The sequence below is a fragment of the Parasteatoda tepidariorum genome, chromosome 3, assembly GCF_982258835.1.
Source record: "Parasteatoda tepidariorum strain Cologne lab strain chromosome 3, Ptep-v5.0, whole genome shotgun sequence".
Taxonomy (NCBI): Eukaryota; Metazoa; Arthropoda; class Arachnida; order Araneae; family Theridiidae; genus Parasteatoda; species Parasteatoda tepidariorum.
In genome coordinates this window covers 68,840,449-68,859,235 of record NC_141757.1, presented here as the reverse complement: position 1 = coordinate 68,859,235, position 18,787 = coordinate 68,840,449, and the positions used below count along the sequence as shown (strand labels likewise).

General features: G+C 28.5%; 1 protein-coding gene across 1 annotated transcript in view; it reads left to right on the top strand.

Annotated features, from left to right (window-relative positions):
* The first annotated feature begins 577 nt into the window (after nucleotides 1-577).
* Nucleotides 578-18,787, top strand: part of alpha-Man-IIb (alpha-Mannosidase class II b) — a 29,674-nt gene continuing 11,464 nt past the window's right edge. The window contains exon 1 of the mRNA XM_016071277.4: nucleotides 578-1,199. Coding sequence (XP_015926763.3) covers nucleotides 801-1,199 — 399 coding nt within the window. The 5' untranslated portion in view covers nucleotides 578-800. The remainder of the gene's footprint in view (nucleotides 1,200-18,787) is intronic.

Genomic DNA, 18,787 nt, shown 5'->3' with positions numbered 1-18,787 from the left:
TTTATATCACATAAGAGTTGTGGGGAGAAAAAAATTTATCTTCAGAAAACGGATTTTTTTTAAAATACGCACATAAATTTTGACGAGAATTTTTAGATTTTAAAAACAAAAATAAATAACATGAAAAGATTTACCATATTGAAAAATATAACAAATTACCCTTAATTTCTTCCAAACAAAAAGACCAATCACATTACCACCTTGCATTGCTATACTACTAAAACTGGATAGTAAATAAAATAACTGTTTTCAAAAAATTAATGTTTTAAATTAATTTTTTGTCACACTTTAAGGAAAATGTTTAATTCTAACACTTACTGCTAGATTCCACTTATAAAAACATGTTTTTCAAAAGTAATAATTATTAGTATTACACGATATAAATTATAAAAATAAATTTACTATAAAAATGTTTTAGGTTGGAAGGCAAACGAACAAATAGAATATATTTGCAGATTTGATATTATAGGTAATAAATCTCATAGAAGTTTCAGTGCGGGAAAGCCGTTACTGCACTTTGGCGACCATCCGACTATTTGGCTGCAAAAATAATCATGCCACATTCTGGTAACCATCCGATCGCCGGCAGGGACAGCAGCAAAAACAGCTATGTTTTTCATTCTCTCTCAGTGTGTTTGTAATACTCGTTGTCAACTTGTCAAGACTCTTTGCAGATCTCGCACTTATAATTTATAATACGTTGTTTACTCGTGGATACTAACAACGTCATGTGATCAACACTCTCACTGTCAGATCTTATACAGGAAATGTCTTAAATTGTTTACAACTTTTGTGTCACGATGCCGAAATTGATTATCACACGATTCCTGCAGAAGTCCAGGACTAAATACCTTATTCTAGTCATTCTATTAACATGCTTATCTTTGTTAATTATTTATCACAATATGGGAAACAGCAAACAGGTGCCGACTTCTTCTTCGCGGGTTGAGCTCGGTCTCAATCCTGTAGATTCCATACAGCTGATCGAGCAAATCAACACGGAAGCTGAGATCGGAAGGGAAAAATCGCGGGAAGAACTGAAATGCAGTACCGTTCGTCCCTTGAAAAATGTAGATATTAGTACCCCTGAAGTTTATCCTACTTTAAATTTTAAACCACCTTATCGTAGCTATTGGAACTATACGTTTGAAAGAAGGTACTTAAAAATTAAAGAAAACTGGGATAAATTACCCCTTGAGGTAAGTATTATTTATTAATCCTTTTTATTTTATAAATTAAGATTGCTTATGAAATATATATGTAGTTATTTATATGAATAGAATTTCGGAATGAGTCAAAAGTAGCATTTTAGGTAGATTTAAGTGGATTTTATTATAAAATATATTTCAGAAAAAACTATGAAGGGTTTAGTGTTTTAAATAAATTATAGAAAAATAGGTTATTAAAACTATGTTTTTCTTTATGATTCTATATGATTTGCAAACGAAATCTAACACTGAGATAGTTACAGCATTTATTTAGTGAAGTTAACCAATTAAAAATCTTTCATTAAGTGATATAAGTATAATATTAAATTAAAATTTGTAAATAAATAAATGGTTGCAAATAAAATATATAATTTAAAATTGAAGTGCAATGTGTTGAATGCATTAATGCTAGTTTACTAATGCCATGAATTTTTTCTTAAAATAATAATTTCAATTTCTTTGAGAAATCATTAATTTCTTAATTGCTGTTTTCATTTCATAATTAGTGCATTTATTATGCATAAATTGGCATTCATATTTGTTAAAATATATATTTTCACTTGTAATTTCAATTGTAATTTAATTGTAATCAAGCAACTAAGAACTGAATTAAATAGTAACTAAAATGAAATTAAACAGTATAATAAATTCTAATATATGGTCTTAATGGTAAGGATCTACTGGAAACAATGGTAAATTTTCTTATGTGGTAGGGCCCCTATGTTCTCCTTAAAAAAGAGAAAATAAAAAGTGTTTTTTTTAACTTCATGATGGTCTTCCTGCTACTCTTATGTTAGCTTTATAATGAATATTATTTTGTTTTGTATGATTGGTTACAAAGCAAATCAGTATCTATAATTTCCTCTCTATCCTGCTAATCTTCTAATTTATTCTCCTGAAAGCATTTGGAAGTTTTATATAGTTATTTATAAGAAGTTTTTAAGATAGACTAGTCATGCTTACCTCCAAAGTAAAAATTTTAAAAAGTAATTAAAAAAATTTTAAGAATATTTCTTTTTGTTTATTATTATTGCAAAAAGTCTTTAAAATAAAACTTAAAATTTAATGAAATGGAGGGGTTAGTGTAGTAGACAATTATTTTGATTGAAAAATAAAGACTATTATAACTATTTAATATAGTTATAATAAAGACTATTATAACTATATTAAATAATTCATTCAATACATAAAGGGGACCATTGATAATTGTATATGGTTACTTCTGGTAAGTATTCATAAATGCTAAATATACACATATATGTATAATCAGGTGTCAAGAGATATATAATTGATTCTTAAAAACAAATCATTGAATGTTTAGAACAAATAAAAACAATATAGGCAAACTTGACTATTGTATTTAAGTTTTATTGTATGTCAAAATTGTAAAATAATTCCTATGCTATCTATATTTCGAATAATTAATACCCATCATATTTTAAATTAAATCGAATCGAATAATTCAAGTCGAAAAGTAATACACACAGTCAATGCATGTTTTATTTTTTGCCACTAATTTGTTTTTAACTTTGAACATTTTTCATTCGAACAGAAAGTCTTTTTGAAGGTTTCACCTTTACACACAGAAAACTTTTTTTATTTTCTCTCTTTTAACATTTTAAATTGCAAATGATCCATAACTGCTCTAAATGTTAAAGAATAAGTAAACCTAAGAATACAATTTTAGCATTGCCTCTGGATTTAAATCTAAATTTTGGAAAACAGTTGTACTGTGTTAACAAGCATATTATATGTTTATTGTTATTATTTATTTGAATAGTGTGATAATTAGTTTTAAGTCTTTTAATGCATAGTGAACTTATATTTTAAATTCTGATTAACATTGAATGCTTTATGGCAGGCATAACAAGCTTTAAAAGGGAGATCACAAAATTTTTTTAAGGGGACTGTAAATAGATTAAATATTTTTTTAATATTTTTTTTTAAATAATTCAAAATTCATGTACTTTTTTAACATTTTAAATTGCAATTTTTTTGTACGTGGGTGTACCTGAAAAATACTTTTTAAGTGTGTGCGTAAGATATTTTCGCCATTTAAATCAATTAAGGCTACTATATCAAATTTAATTTAAATAAATTTAAAAGAATAATGTAAAAGTAATAATACTTTATTAAAGTTATATATGCTTTGTTAATGAATCAAAAGATCTTTTAAGTTTCCTATGCTTATGCTTTGTTAATGAATCAGAGATATTGTATTTGACGCTCAGTAATTATTTCATTAGTAACTGTGATTTGGCCGAATACCGAATATTCGGCCAAAAAAAAATTGGTCGATTGCAGAATGTTCAATGGCCGAATAGCAACATTAAAATAAAAAAAAATTATCATTAATTAATATTTTTCTTTATTTATAGATAATAAACTTATTTATAAAAATAATCAAAACTTAGCTATATTATTGGTAAGGAGGAAAAATTATAATACTTACGCATTAGAAATATTTAAGATAAATAAAAAAACTGCCTAACTACAATTAAAAAAGAAAAAACTAAAGTCGTAAAGATAAGAAATCGAAAATTCTTTTAATTCCTAAAACAAAACTTAAATGGTAAAAATGGTATTTTTCAGAAAAAAAGTATCCATAAAACGTTATAAGCTATATAGTCTATCAAGAACGCTTTTAGAAATGCCTCGCTATTATGAAAATGCCCATAAAAAGATTATATATTTAAAAGCGAAGCAGAAAGAAAATAAATCTAGCTTAATTTTTGAAAATTTATAACTGAGCATCTCAATCTTCCAATTGCTATATTTTCAAGATAAAGTGGAGAAAAATCTAAATTTTACTTTTTTACATTGCCGTATTTTTAGAAAAAACGGATGATATAAAAAACAACGTTCATAAGAAACGTTTTTTAAAAAATGCTGTGTCATAATAAAAACGCTCGAGAAAGATAAATAGAAAAAAATTGTTTTTAGTTCTTAAAATATAATTTCAACGTAGAAAATCACAGTTTTCTATGTTATCGGATATCTGCCTTATAGTACAAGAAAAAAGGGACAATGAAAGAATTAAGTCTATTAGAAACGCTCTGTTAAAATGCTGCTCTATAAGCAGCATTTAAAATAGCAAACCAAAGATTCTCTAAATTCTTATAATAGAAAGTGTTGAAAAAACGACGAAATTGTCTTGCCTGAATATAATTTTTAAAAAAAATCAGCAATACAAAAAGAAAAAAAAAAAAAAAAAACTCGCAGTTTAGTATAAAGTAACCTAGTTTCAATTTTAAAAAAAATTTCTTTAATTTTTCTTTGAGAAAAAAATTCAGAAGTCTTAGAACTTAACAAATATACGTAAAAACTATTTCTATTTATGTATATTTTATTTTATAACCGCCGTTGAACAGCCGACCCAATTTTTGGGTTTACGACTACTAATGCTCAACTCCGCAGCCTTGTGATTTTGAACCTAATCCAGAAGACAAGGGAACTCCTGCATCAAGTTATGGGAAAAATTCACCTGAGTGGAGGATTTTTTGATGAAACTAACCCGCATTTGCGTTACATGGAGAGGAAGACCACGAGAACATCCCACGGTTTGCCCGTCGGCAAGGGGACTCTAACCCATGATCCGTCTACCACTGAGGATATTTTAGGTCAGCACTGTGGTCGGTGCAAGCCGGATGCAAAATTCGTATCGACCAGCCATCGCTGGGATTCGAACCCGTTTCACCTCATTGGAAGGTGTAAACTCTATCCCCTGAGCCATCGCGGCTCTCTTATAATGTATAGTAAAAATACGATTTTAGATTACTCTTTATTAAATCAATTCAAATCCCCCCTCCCCAAGAAAAAAAAGACTTTGCCGAACATTCGGCCAAATATTGGGCCAACCGAATATTCGGTAAAATGGGCCGAATACCGAATAGTGGCCGAATATTCATAACATTCCTAAAAGCAAATTTTAGTTTATTCGATTTGTAGGCGAGTGCAAGTGCACCTTCTTTACCCCCTTGCGGGTGGCCAGATAGAAAGATATGTATTGTTGATCGCATTGCAGGCTAAACTGTAAATAAATAAATAATCTCTACAATTTTGATTTAAAAAATAAGTTCCATTTTAAAACCCTCAGAAAGCACCAATGTCTTTGTTAGCATGTTTCTGTCTCATTGAGTTTTAGCATTCCTATTCAGTTTTCTCGGTAAAAACTGCATTCTACTCATAAGTAATTCTTCGATTTGTTGATATTAACCCTAATTGCGAATTAACTTTAATCTAAAAATTACATGTCTAATTTAAGCTTATGTTATTAAAAAATATGTGAAATAGATATGAAATAAGATTAAAATCAGAATTCTTGAGGGCAGCATATTTTTGTTTCCTTTCTTCGTATATTTACTAGCTTTCATTACCAATGTTTCTAGAATGTTTTCTCTTTTTTTTTTTCTCCATCGTTTTCTCATTTTTAATGAAAATTGCTTTTTTACATTTATGTTTGAGTAAAATTCATTCAACCCAGTGTCAAATCGTACCATATGTGTGTCAATCAAAGTATGCACTGACAGTTGTCAGACCGTTAACAGAGTTCAGTTGAGATTTTTTTTTCTTGACATTTTTATTATTTTTATTTTTATCTATATATAAAATTGACTTGAAAAATATGGGTGGGAATCTCCTCATTTTAAAGAAAATCAAAATGCAGTATTTATTAATTATCTTAAACCAAAATAAATTAAATATAAAAATATAAAGTATTCAGATTTTTTAAAGAAGAAAAAATTAAAAAAAAAATTTTATTAGTTTTTTTTTTTTTTTTTTTTTAATTTTTTTTATAGAATTACCTTGAAAAATATGGTTTGAGACCTTCAAATTTTAAAGAAAATCAAAACGTTATATTCATTAATTATTTAAACCAAAATAAATTAAATAAAAAAAAAATATATAAAGCATTCGAATTTTTTAAATGAGAAAAAAGAGTGATTTTTTATTGTCTTGGTATACAATTACAAAAACATACGTGTTTCAACACGCCCATATATTTCGTAATTTTTAATGTGAAATTGCATCAGAAAAAGGATACATGAATATCTATTGTTTTGTTACAGCTAACTATTGTATTGATTATTAGAATTCGAAGTAATTTAAAATTTGAGTCAAAAATTTAAAAGTAAGCATTGCGAAAGCGCTATTCTAAGCATATAAAAAATAATTTAAATTAAACTAATTAAAAAAACAATTCATAAACTTTAAAAAGATAAATGCAAAATAACATATTTCTTACGAAAGTATTATTTTTGTCTTTGTTTCCATAGATCTATATTGTTCTTTTCAATCTTATGAAGCAAGTTCTCGCTGACCTCTAAACTGTATCACATGACCTTCATCTTTCGGAATCTGTCTATAAATAGAATAACATTCCTCCACATCTTATAGTAATTGCTCCTCAAGCCTTATTGCAATTTTATTCTCTTTCTTCCATGTATCAGTTAAAAAAGATGACGAAATTAGACACATTTCCGAGTGTTAATTAGTTTTACGTCATTTCCGATTCGAATTAAGAGAAAATGTATCGTCTGCGATTGGTTTTATGTTAGTTTTTTAATTAGTTACTTAAGATTACTTTTCGATTGTAAAACTTAATTGAGTGAAAATTTCGAATAATTATACTCACATTTACGTTGTAAATTCCTCTTATTAACGTTGTTAATTCTTGACTTTGTTTAAGTTTAATTTTTTCGCGTATTTTGACTGATAAATACAATTTATATAAAGGGAGAAAATGAAATATAAAACTATGTATAAATAACAGTTCTATTCAACATTTCATGACACTGTTAATTTTCATAAAGAAATTAGTGCACCATATATAAAAGTTGAGTATGCCTTCTCTGGAGATTAGATTTTAGAACATCAAAATTTGAACCGCAGTAAACAAGAAAGCCGTTAAATGTTTAATAAACAAGAGAGCCACTATAAACAAGAGAGCCATTTAATGTTTATTTTTTGCTAATTTTTTTCCAAAAATTTATGAAGCTAATTTATTTAAAAATTATTTTATGCTAGCAATATAGTTTTCTTAATAGTTACTTATTATTTTATTTAAAAGTTGTCGAAAAATATTCGAACAATAAAATATGAAAATATTTACTTCATTTTAATTTAAGTCACTATGGATATCTAAACACAAAATGTGAATTATATCGGTTTAATAATTTTTAAAATATAAATTTTCTAAAAGTCTTATATTTTTAAAATTTTTATTTCTTCAAAACTCTTATTTGACCGATTTCGTTCGAATCATGTAAAACTAAATTGGCATACTTCACAATTCAAAATATTTTCGATCATTATATGATAATTGATAATAAATGATAGTTAAAAATATTTTTTTGAACTGAATTAATTTAAGATTGACAAGTTTTATAATTGTGTGAATAAACCTAACTACTGTAACCAAATGCATTCCAAGCATTATACCATATATTCCAAGTCGCGGCTACCTCGTACCATGATGGTTAAATATCCAAATCTGTTGTAAAAAAGACATGTTTATTATGAGAAAAAAATATGTTTTCGTGTCTGATTTCGTAAGTTAAAAAGTATTTAGCACGTAAAAATCCAATCATTTGGAGCAAAAGTTATACATTGTAATGCTTTTTTTTTCCTCGCGTGTTTTGCTTCTTGTTAGAGAAAAATTGTTGTTTACACAGATAAAGATTTTCCAGAACTCTTTGTTTTGCGTTGGTTATAATGTTTGAAAAACATTTAAAAAAAAATGAAATGTAATGTTAAATTCATCGACAAAAATAAAGTCATTGATTATTATTTGACTAGCAAATATTTTGTCAAAATTGAGTAAGACTATCTCTCCATATATTTGATCGTTGAAAAATGCATTAAATACGATTTTTTTTTTTGAAGAAATCTATGGGTAAAGAAAGAATAAACGCAAAAGAATTCCATTGTAATGACAATTTGTCATAATCAGGTTCTCCTTAAAATTACAATACAGAGGAAACAAATGATGTTAAAAACTTAAATAAAGTTTTTAGCATTTCATATTGTGTCCCAATCTTTTTTTTTTTTTTCAAAAATTATTTATTCTATAATAAATGAAAATTGGGAAGTTTTATATCCTCATTGTATATATTTCTTCAATTGTGCAAGCACTTCCCTAGATCTAATATCTTAAATAATATAAATTAATCTTTGAAACACATTTCGCCCAACAAATCAGATCTATTTTCGGCCCTAGCGAACTAAACTATTTCATATTTATTCAACTGTACCACAAAAAGTTTCGATTACATTTTGATATTAATCCTTTCCGCTATCCCAAAAATCTTAAAAGTTCATTATTATTCTACTGAGCTTTTCAAAATTTATCATCAATTGAATTTTCCATTTGTTCCACCTGTTATAGCTCTTTTGTTGTCTGCGTGCTCGTTTTTAGTGTCAAAATAAAAACACAGAATCTTCATGCCTCTGCCATTCACACTGGACGGCTGTGAGATGACATGAGGCGAATTACAGCCATTATTTTTGAAAATAAAATCGTGCCCCGTTTTCAAAGTGCCTCAATTTTCTACGCGTCACTGACGTTACAAGAGTACTTGAATGAAAGATTACGGACACCGTGTTTTTTTTACTAGAGCAATGGCGTTTTTTTTTTAGGGTCGTATGATTCTCTATCATTAGCTATCCGGAGTTCTTGTAATGATAACTATTGTATTTTCGTTAGTCTTAAGATTATCACTAATGTTTTGTGCTTCAACGACCAAAATATATCTGTACAATGCTCATCCAACTGTTAGTAAGAATGTGTGAAAAGTGAAATGAAGTGCACGAGCATAATGGTATTGACAAAATAATGGTACATGGAAGAGGATTATTAACCTTATTTAGTGTCTGCGATAGGGAAGTTTTGCAATCAAAATTTCAACCTCTTTCCGTCTAGTGTGCTCCATTCTCTACTGAAGCTCCATGCCCAATGAAAATTCTTGTTTCAATAATATCCTGACTTCTGCTAGCATAACCTGGCAGTACTTTCGCTACAGTACATTAGCCAAGTCAGGGAGATAGGAGCTGCACATTTCCAAAACCAACAACATGATGGTGGCAGATGAGTCAGCACTATACGCCAACCTCCTATACTTTCCAGCAGATGGGGACCGTTGAATCTGAATTTAGGCGAGGTTCAATCCGTCTACGGAATTACAAGAATTAGATATAAATCGAAATTTTGATCGCATTCCGCCTAGTTAGAGTGCTTAAATTTCAACAGCAACCCTGCACTTGCAACAACTTGTTTCCTAATGGTGTGTAAGGCAGTGTTTCCTAAACTTATGACTTTTGTGTACCCTTTCTAAATTTTTCATAACGCTGTGTACCACTAATAAAAAAATGAAAGTATTTTTTACCATAAAAAAATTGCATAAAAATTAAAAATCACAATTGGCTGTTGTCACCACTAATTATCAACTGTTAACTCTGTAAAAAATAGCCAATAGAAAAATACGTAATCGTAAATTTTCATAGCTAGCTTTGTTTTTAAATAAATTTTTTTTTGAAATTTTCATTTGTTGTCAGATATTTCGCATAAGAACGCGTGCCCCTGTTAAGCTTTTCCCGTACCCCGGGGGGTACACGTGCCACACTTTGGAAAACACTGATGTAAGGAAAATTTATAGATAAACTAAGTTTCGGCGCTTTTCCGATAACATAAATTTTCAGACATAAAACTTAATGGAAGAGAACGAAAAGAGATAAATATTTCAAGTTGACTATTAAGTAGAAACAATTATTTATTAGTCAAGTTCAAAGCAAAAATACCTAGGGCATGGCGTAGCACTGTCTTAATATCTTGTACCACCGTCGAAAATTCCACCCACTTTTGTAAGTGATGCTCTCTAGCCCCTCGTTTTTCGTTTAAGTTTCGAAAAAAAATATGTTTTGTCTTTTTAATCTAAAACGTAATATTTAATATTTTCAATTTCCATTATACTCTTGTTTTGACGTTATAACTTATTAAGAGTTGTTTTACATCAAGCTGTTAGATTTCGATTAGATTCGAAGCTATTTACAATATTTTATGCTACTAGTAGCTTTTTTCTTTCTGTAACCTGGCTAAATATATTGCACTAAGTTGTCTTGATTACGCTATTAGATACCTAATGAAAAAAGGAAAATATGGAGTAACCCAAAAAAAAATTACGCTATTAGTTACCTAATGAAAAAAGAAAAATATTGAGCAACCTAAGAAAAGATTACGCTATTAGATACCTAATGAAAAAAAGAGAAATATAGAGTAACCTAAGAAAAGATCAAGGTCGAAAGATGAAAGCAATAACTATCATACTTGTAGTGAAGATCAGAGACAATTTTTAACTATCGAATTTCAATTTTAAGAAATTGCTTGGAATTAAAAATTATCATCACTAATATTTGCCCGTTTCTCTTGTAAAAAGTAAACAGAAAAATGTTTTCTCTTTTAGTATTTAGTATCGTATTTTCATCAACAAGAAGAGGAAGTGCATTGGTAATTTTTTTTCTTTTATCATCCGAGACCTTGACGGTGTGAGCATGAATATAATTATTTCGACTACACAATTTAAACCTTCTTTTTCTCTGTTTTGTTCCCAACATTTTAATGAATGCATTTGAAAAATAAATCTTGCCTACACTATTATTTTATTTCGTTTTGTTACATGTTGCACAGGTGTCTTTTTTTTTTTTTAGCTTTAAATGTTTGATTATTAAAAAAAGCAAATGAGTAAATTAAATTATTTTTTCTATTTTTGTTTTGTTCTGGTGATTAATAGAAGACGGTATTCGCAAATCAGCAGAACTAGAAACTTATAAACATTTAATAATAAAGCAGTTCCTTGAAAGAAGAAAAAATAAAAAAACTTCAAAATTCACTGTACTTGTCTGGCCTAGGAGAAACAAGGATGATTCGTCAAACCTTATTATTATTACTGTTTAAATATTTATTTAACTGATGCGCACCAAATTTCATCATGGTATCGAGCAGAACACCATGTTTTTATTTATCAGTTATTTGCAAGTAAAATCAGAGAAAAATCACATGTGAAGACCAAGGGGGAAGAAGGGTTTTACGTCCATGAAATCTGATACGGAGTAAAAACGAGTTTGCACGTCGGCAGAGAGGGTTCACTGTGTAATAACTCTCGGGGAGGATCTATTTTTCACGTTACGATTTGTCAAAACTGAGTAATTTTCGAAATGCAATACATGGCGACCTAATCGTCATTTCGCTAAAAAATGGACATAAACTATTCTTTCCCCTTGGACTTGATGTGATATCATTTTCATATAGAATTTTTTTTCTTCTGCTAGTTCTTCTCGCTTGTGTTATTTTCCATTTGCAAACATAAAAAAAGGTTGAGTTCTTTGAATACTAGATTAATATGTAAAATCCAGAGCACCTATTGTTTAATTAATATCTTAATTTTTCTTTTTAATATTTTTACAAAATGGTTATATATAAAGAGAAGGTTTGACTTATTGTTCGAAATCAAGGATTTTTGACAGAAACTCTTTTTATAAAGAAAATCGTGAAGAGGCATAACATGAAGAAAATAAAAAATTTAACAATGAATGAAGAAGAAAATCAAGAAACAAACGAAAAATCTAATTATGGAATTGTCTTCATGTAGTTCAGTTTACTCATGCATTCTAAATTCACGTAACAATATCAGTTTTTTTTTTCTGCGAACAAATGCTTGATACTTTTATTAATTCGACACAATTATTTCCTTAGACATGCAATGCTGTATAGGTGTTAATGAACTTTTTATTCCTTTTTGTTGATAAGTGAGGAGGTTTGACCAATTTAATGTAATTTTTTTTTCTCTTAACTTTTTCATCATTAGAATTATGAGGGTTCTTAATATTTACCAAATAGGAATTGATTATATATTTTAATTTCAGCAAAATTTTTTATAAGGGATATAAATGAGGGTTTCGTGTCTCAAACTATATAAGTTACAATAAAATTCATTGTTTATATATATATTTCATTTTAGATTTGAGTAAGATTTTTATACGTTTTTATTATTTTTTCGAACACGAGTGTACTCGTTTCTTCTCTGCATCTATTTCTTTTTTTTTTTTTTTAATGAACATTACTTTCATTACTGGCTCTCTTAGATATCGATGTATTTATTCATGCATGATCTGTAGCTGAAACTTTCCTACAAGACAGCAGACTGCAGATCACTATAACACCTGCAGACTTTTATCATCTCAGTTTTTTTTAAAAAAATATCAGAGAAAAAAAATTGCTGTTATTCCTTGTTAAAATACCTCGAAATCTTGTTTCGAATCAAGGATATAAAGCTGAGTTGAGAGAACATCATAAAATCCAAAGAGTTAAAAAAATAAATAATAAATTTAAAAAAAAACCTGTATATTACAAAATAAATAAATAATACTGTTACTCGTTTACAGGTTTCTTGTGCATAAGGATTTATTCCATACTTTTTTTAAATACCGTTGTATAAAATTCAAATTAAATTTAAGTTACTATGTTTTTAGATATAATTACTACATATATTTTTAATTACTACACATATTACTACATATATTTTTTATTACTACACATATTACTACATATATTTTTAATTACTACACATATTACTACATATATTTTTTATTACTACACATATTACTACATATATTTTTAATTACTACACATATTACTACGTATATTTATATTTACTACGTATATTTTTAAATTAAGCTGAATCTTTACAAGAATTTCCGACTTCATTGCGCTCGCAAACAAATTCGGAGCCATGAAGGAAGTGCTGCAGATTTATTCTTATCAATTCTGCTATCAGGCATAAATATAATCATTTTTACAAACAATAGATTGTAGTATTCCTTAATTAAAAGTGAACGAGTATACTACAACCAACATATACATAATTATTATTTATTTATAACTGAAATTTTCAAATCGCTATAATCTGATAACTAAGGCTAAAAGTTATTCAGGATGCAGATAGGCAATGCGTTGAACAACTGAACAACTTTCAATAAATTTTATCTAATGATATTTTATTATTAGCGATTATTTATTTTGAGCATGCTTTTATATTTTATGTAATAGTAATAAAATAGTAAAAGCCTTTTTTGCACCATAATCAAGGTGCAAATAAATTATCTCCCTTGCTTCGAGCTCTACTTTCAATGCCGAAGGAGATTTAAAAAAATTCTCATCCGGGCAATTTGAAAAGACTTTTTAATTAAACAGCAAAACATTTAACGCTTAAAATATAGATAGATTCGGACACTTTTTTTACATTAAAACTGTCTTTGGTACCGATTAGGTTTTTTTCAAAATGGTGGAAAAAGCTATAAATCAAAGACATTTTTCAAACCTTTTTCATAACTTAATAAGAAACGAAAAAGTTGATTTTCATAGCTTATAGAGAAACCATGTTTAACATTCAAGGTAATACCCAATTATTTTACTAACAACCCCCTCCTTTAGAAAATTTCGCCCCTCCACCCTTATAATAAGTGTATTATTTTGTATTTTTTCAGAAAAGGTGTTAATCAGACCAGATAAAATAAAATCCCATTAAATTAATATTAAAATAAACAATTTTTATTGAATATTTTTCTCATTTTGTAATAAATTCTTGTAAGAAAAAATCTTTTTATTAAGTTAATGACGACAAAACTCGACATTATTTTATTTCATGCTGTTCCCATAATATATAAATGTATATACTTTATTAAGATCAGAACTCTTACAAAAGGAAATAAACAAAAAATTTAATTTGCCGCCTTATCAAGTTAATTATGGTTTTGATAAATTAACTGAACTTTAGCCTGGGTGCGTTACTTGATCTTAACAGTTCATCCTTTATAAGAAATTCTTTCTACAGGCTTATGATATGCTTCTATAAAAATGATAATATGTTTTCCACCTTCGGTAATATTCTCTGAAGCCCCGTTTTTGGCTATTTATTAGGTACATGTATGTGATCGTGACTGGAGTTTAACCCTCCCACCCCCGTACACCGAAACATATCGATCGACCCCCCATCTGATGATTCACATCGTAATCGGAGTCACGAAGAGTGCCCTCCCTCTTTTTCTTTCAACGCGCATGCGCCCCACAAACAAATGGTGTTTTATTTATGCATTTTAGTACGAGACCATCTTTTCGTTCAATAATCTCATTTCTCTTTTCTTCATGCAAAAAAAAAAAAAAAAGTGAACGCCGGCGGCGACGATATTCATATATTTTATGAAGAACTTTTCGCCTTGGCGTGTCAAAGTTTTGTACGAGAATGTGAAATATGACAGTTGAGTGACCCGTCCTACATTTAAAATTTAAGTTAACCGCTGATAGATCTTTTCCTAGTTTTTTTTTTTTTTTTTTTTTTTTGTTTTATGCGCATGACAAATTCATAATGTCATCGGAAATTATAATTCTTGTTCATTCAAACTCAAAGGGGAAGTAAAAAAAAAAAAAAAAAATTAAAAAAAATTTCAAATTATCCAAAGTTTGAATTAACAAAAATATTCATTAATTTAAAAAAAAAAATTCGGGAATAGCTAGCTACGTTCACAATGGGAATGACCGCTAAAAAATCGGTTTCTTCCAAGGTATGTGGGGAAAAAAAGAAAACTCTTTCCAAAGAAATAACAAATGTTTAAAAAATTTACAATTTCTATGAAAAAATAAATTTCATAAATTTAATTTTATACATTTTACAAATTTTATTTTATAAATTTTAAAAATTAAAATTTATAAATTTAAATAAAAGGGGGGGGGCGTTTAAAAATTGCTTAAGCATGTAACCGGAGAGTAATTTGTTAATTGTTTATTTTTTGTTGATAAGGAGGGAGGAGCGGTATGAGCAATGCTGACGTAGGAGCCGTGATGGCTCAGGGGATAGAGAGTTCGCCTTTCAATGAAATGAACCGGGTTCGAATCTCAGCAATGGCTGGGCGATACGATTTCCGCACCCGGCTCACACCGACCACAGTGCTAACGCAATATATCCTCAGTGGTAGCGGAATCATGGGTTAGAGTCCCCTTGCCGTCAATCAAACCGTGGAAAGTTTTCTTGGTTTTCCTCACCATGTAACGCAAATGCAAGTCCATCAAAAAGTCCACCACAAAGGCAGTTTTCTCCCAATACTTGATCCAGGAACTTCGTTGTCTTCTGGATTGGGTTCAAAATTACAAGGCTACGGAGTTGAACATTGATAGTCGTAAACTCAAAATTGGGATGGTTGGTTGTTCAACGACGGTTATGAAATAAAATTTATAGTCGTAATCTGTATGGTCCAGAAATTTATAGCCGTCAGGAGATCATTAATTTTACTTTTAGCGGATTTAAAATAAAATGGACGGTTATAAAATAAAATGCTTACTTAAGAAATTAAAATATCTTTACATTAAAAAACAATTAGTAAAAAAATTAAACGCGGAAAAATTTACAATTGAGGAATAAAAGCTGAATTCGAGGACAGAAGAAGAGGAAAAGAATTTTAGAGGTCACTAAAAGAAAAATAAAATTTCTTGACGAATATTTCACTCAGAATTTGGTAAAATGAATTTGAACATAGACTTTTTTTTTAATGCAAAGCTGCATCTTTTTATTAGAATTTAATCCTAAAACTCGAATACTCTATTCAAAGTTAATGCAAAAACCAGTGGGGTGGGGGAGTGTGCTGCAACTTTTTTACGTAAGCATGGGAGGATTTTGTGATTAGCTTATTTTTGCTGCCCAAGTTCGGGAGGAGTCAACAATGGTCAAAAATATGATTACGTAATATTTATAGGCCCTCCTCCCTAGTAATACTTTTAACTTATCTTTTTATTTGGTAAGCTATTTAACATATCATTTTTAAATAAGTTAAAACTAAAAAACAATAATTTATAACTAATTTAAATTTTTGGCAAACAATACACTTGATATTACTTGATGTAGACAGAGAATTGAAAAGTTTAGGTTTTTATATCGAAACTAAATATTTATAACATTATTTATTTTGTTCTTAAATAATTATTATTTGAATAGGATTATTAAAAAATATATAGTATCTTAAAGATAATTATAAATAATGGTAACAGTGAAATAAATAAATATAAAACATTAAGTTAAATCTTTACAAAACGAACAATTTGATAAGGAAAAAAAATGACAACTAGACTACATTTGCAGTGCGCAAAAGAATAAACGGACCGCCTTGAATAACTTTTGAATCTATTTATCGGATCGACATCTTCTAGGATTCAATCTTAAATGGTTAGAGGGGATAACCTCAAATATGCTAATTAATTAGCTTAGACGATATTTTAAGTAAGGAAATCAGTCACAAAAACGTGTTTTCACTGAACAAACGTATCTTTTTCAAACGAATTCGGATTCTACCCTTAAAAATGTAGGGGTAGCTGCAATCTAGGAAATATGGTCCCAATGGTTTGGCGAAGAGAGAGGTCCTAAGTTTGAATCCTTTAAGTGATATTTTTACTTTTTGCATATTTCACCATATCTCGAGAGCTATTAAAGAGAACTGAATTTTTTTTTCTCAATTATAAAATTCGCTTATCCAAAGATTCCGTACAAAATATGACTTTTAGTATATATTTATTATTGATAGTTATTTTATTTAATAATAATCGAAAAAATTTAAAATGTAAGCTATGCATTTTTTTGCATAATTTTACAATTTTTAATGGTAAAAAACAAAATTTGAACGAAATCGGTCGCATAGTTCCTGAGGAATCGATATTTAAAAAGCCTTTATTTTCAAAAATTGATTGATTTTGTTTCAATTTTGTATTTTGCCAAGTACAATTGCATTATTTAAAATGATGTAAAAAATTTTTTACCTTAGAATTCAAACTTTTTCCGACTATTATTATAAAAAGAATAAATATTTACTAAAAGCTATTTTTCGCCTGGAATTATTTTTGAGTAAACGAATTTCATAATTGTGTGCAAATTTTTTTTCAATTCGCTTGGCAAATTCTAGGAATCTATGATGAAATACTCAAAAAGCTGTCTTGACAAAACACTGGGGACCATGTTTCCTAGATTGCTGCTACTCCCTTACATTTTGGGGGTTAGAAATTGGTATACATCGAAAAAAAAGGGTATGTTTATTCGGGGAAAGCACGCTCTTGTGCCTGATTTCGTAACATAAAGTAACGTTTGCACTAATTAGCATATATGAGTTCCCCCTTTCGAACCAATAAGATTGAATTTTAGAAGATGACGATGCGATCATTAGATCAAAAGTTATTCAGGGTGATCCGTTTTTTATTTGGCGCTCTGAGCATCGTTTTTTATTAGTTATATTAACGCTATTATTTTGGTGAGAGAGTTCTGTGAATGACATCATAAAACAGTTGAAAAAATATGTGCTGAATAAAAAGATTTTTTTAATTTAGTGTTTCATTTTAAAGAAATCTTCAAAACAAAATCTTCAGTGTCATCAAGTATTTTTTTAGTAAAAAAAATATAAATGAAGCTTTAAGGTAATAAAGAAACTGTATCTGTAACGAAGTCGGTAGCGATCAGTTCAGTTCAGTTCTAGTTCAGTGATGTGTAGATAATAAAGAACATTTATTACATCTACACCGTGAAGAAAATGATCTCTGTGAGAAAACGTTCTGTGACCCATGCATGTTAATTTTTTTCCCCTGAAAGATTACCTGAAAAAAGAACATTTCCTGGTTTTTCTTCGACTGTTTTCTCTGTCACTGAAGAACAAAATGATCTGTTTTCAGTTCTTGAACTTTTTTCTTTTTTGGCACAGACCGTGTGTTCTATTGTAAAAAGAAGAAATTTTTTTTTTAAACTGATAATGACACAAACATCGTTATGGTTGTTACGACTGGCTTACGCAAATAAAACGCTTCTTTTCGCCTCTTGTTAGTTTGTAAAAGTGTTCTCGTAGACTGGAATCTGAACATCTGCATTGTTTGTTCTAGAAAACGAGGATTTGCAACATTTATTTAATGTCACCTGTTTTCACACATATATTCTGAGATAGAATATAACATAAAGTGTTAATGTGATGTCTAGTTTGAATTATTTTTGCATGCATAATAAAGAAAAACTTCCCTTTTTTTCTGAAGCTGGCTTTTTAAAACTTAAAACTATACTAACTGATACTATAAAAAATAACATTAAGATTGTACGATTCTATTTTAAAGACTTTATATTTTAATGAAATTTTTGAAAACATAATTTTATGTAATCACAAACGAAAACATGGTTTTATTTAGTAGTATTCCTATGATAACAATATTTGTCCTTCTAACAGTTTCACAATTTTATTTTTATTTTTTTAATTTCAGATTAATAAACATGTTAAGCCATAAAAAAAAAACTTTCAGTAACAGTGCTTTTTGAGGCTGTGTATAATTGATTAGGCGTATGGATATTCCTTTTTAAATAGCTAAAAATATTTATATATTATAATTTTAATTTGTTTTGAAATTTAAGTACAATTTGTCAGACACACAAAAAAGAAAAAGTTATTTAGAGTAACAGTTTTTAAATGAGGTGCAATTTGAAAACAAATTCTAGCATTATTTAACCGAGTGGCCGCAT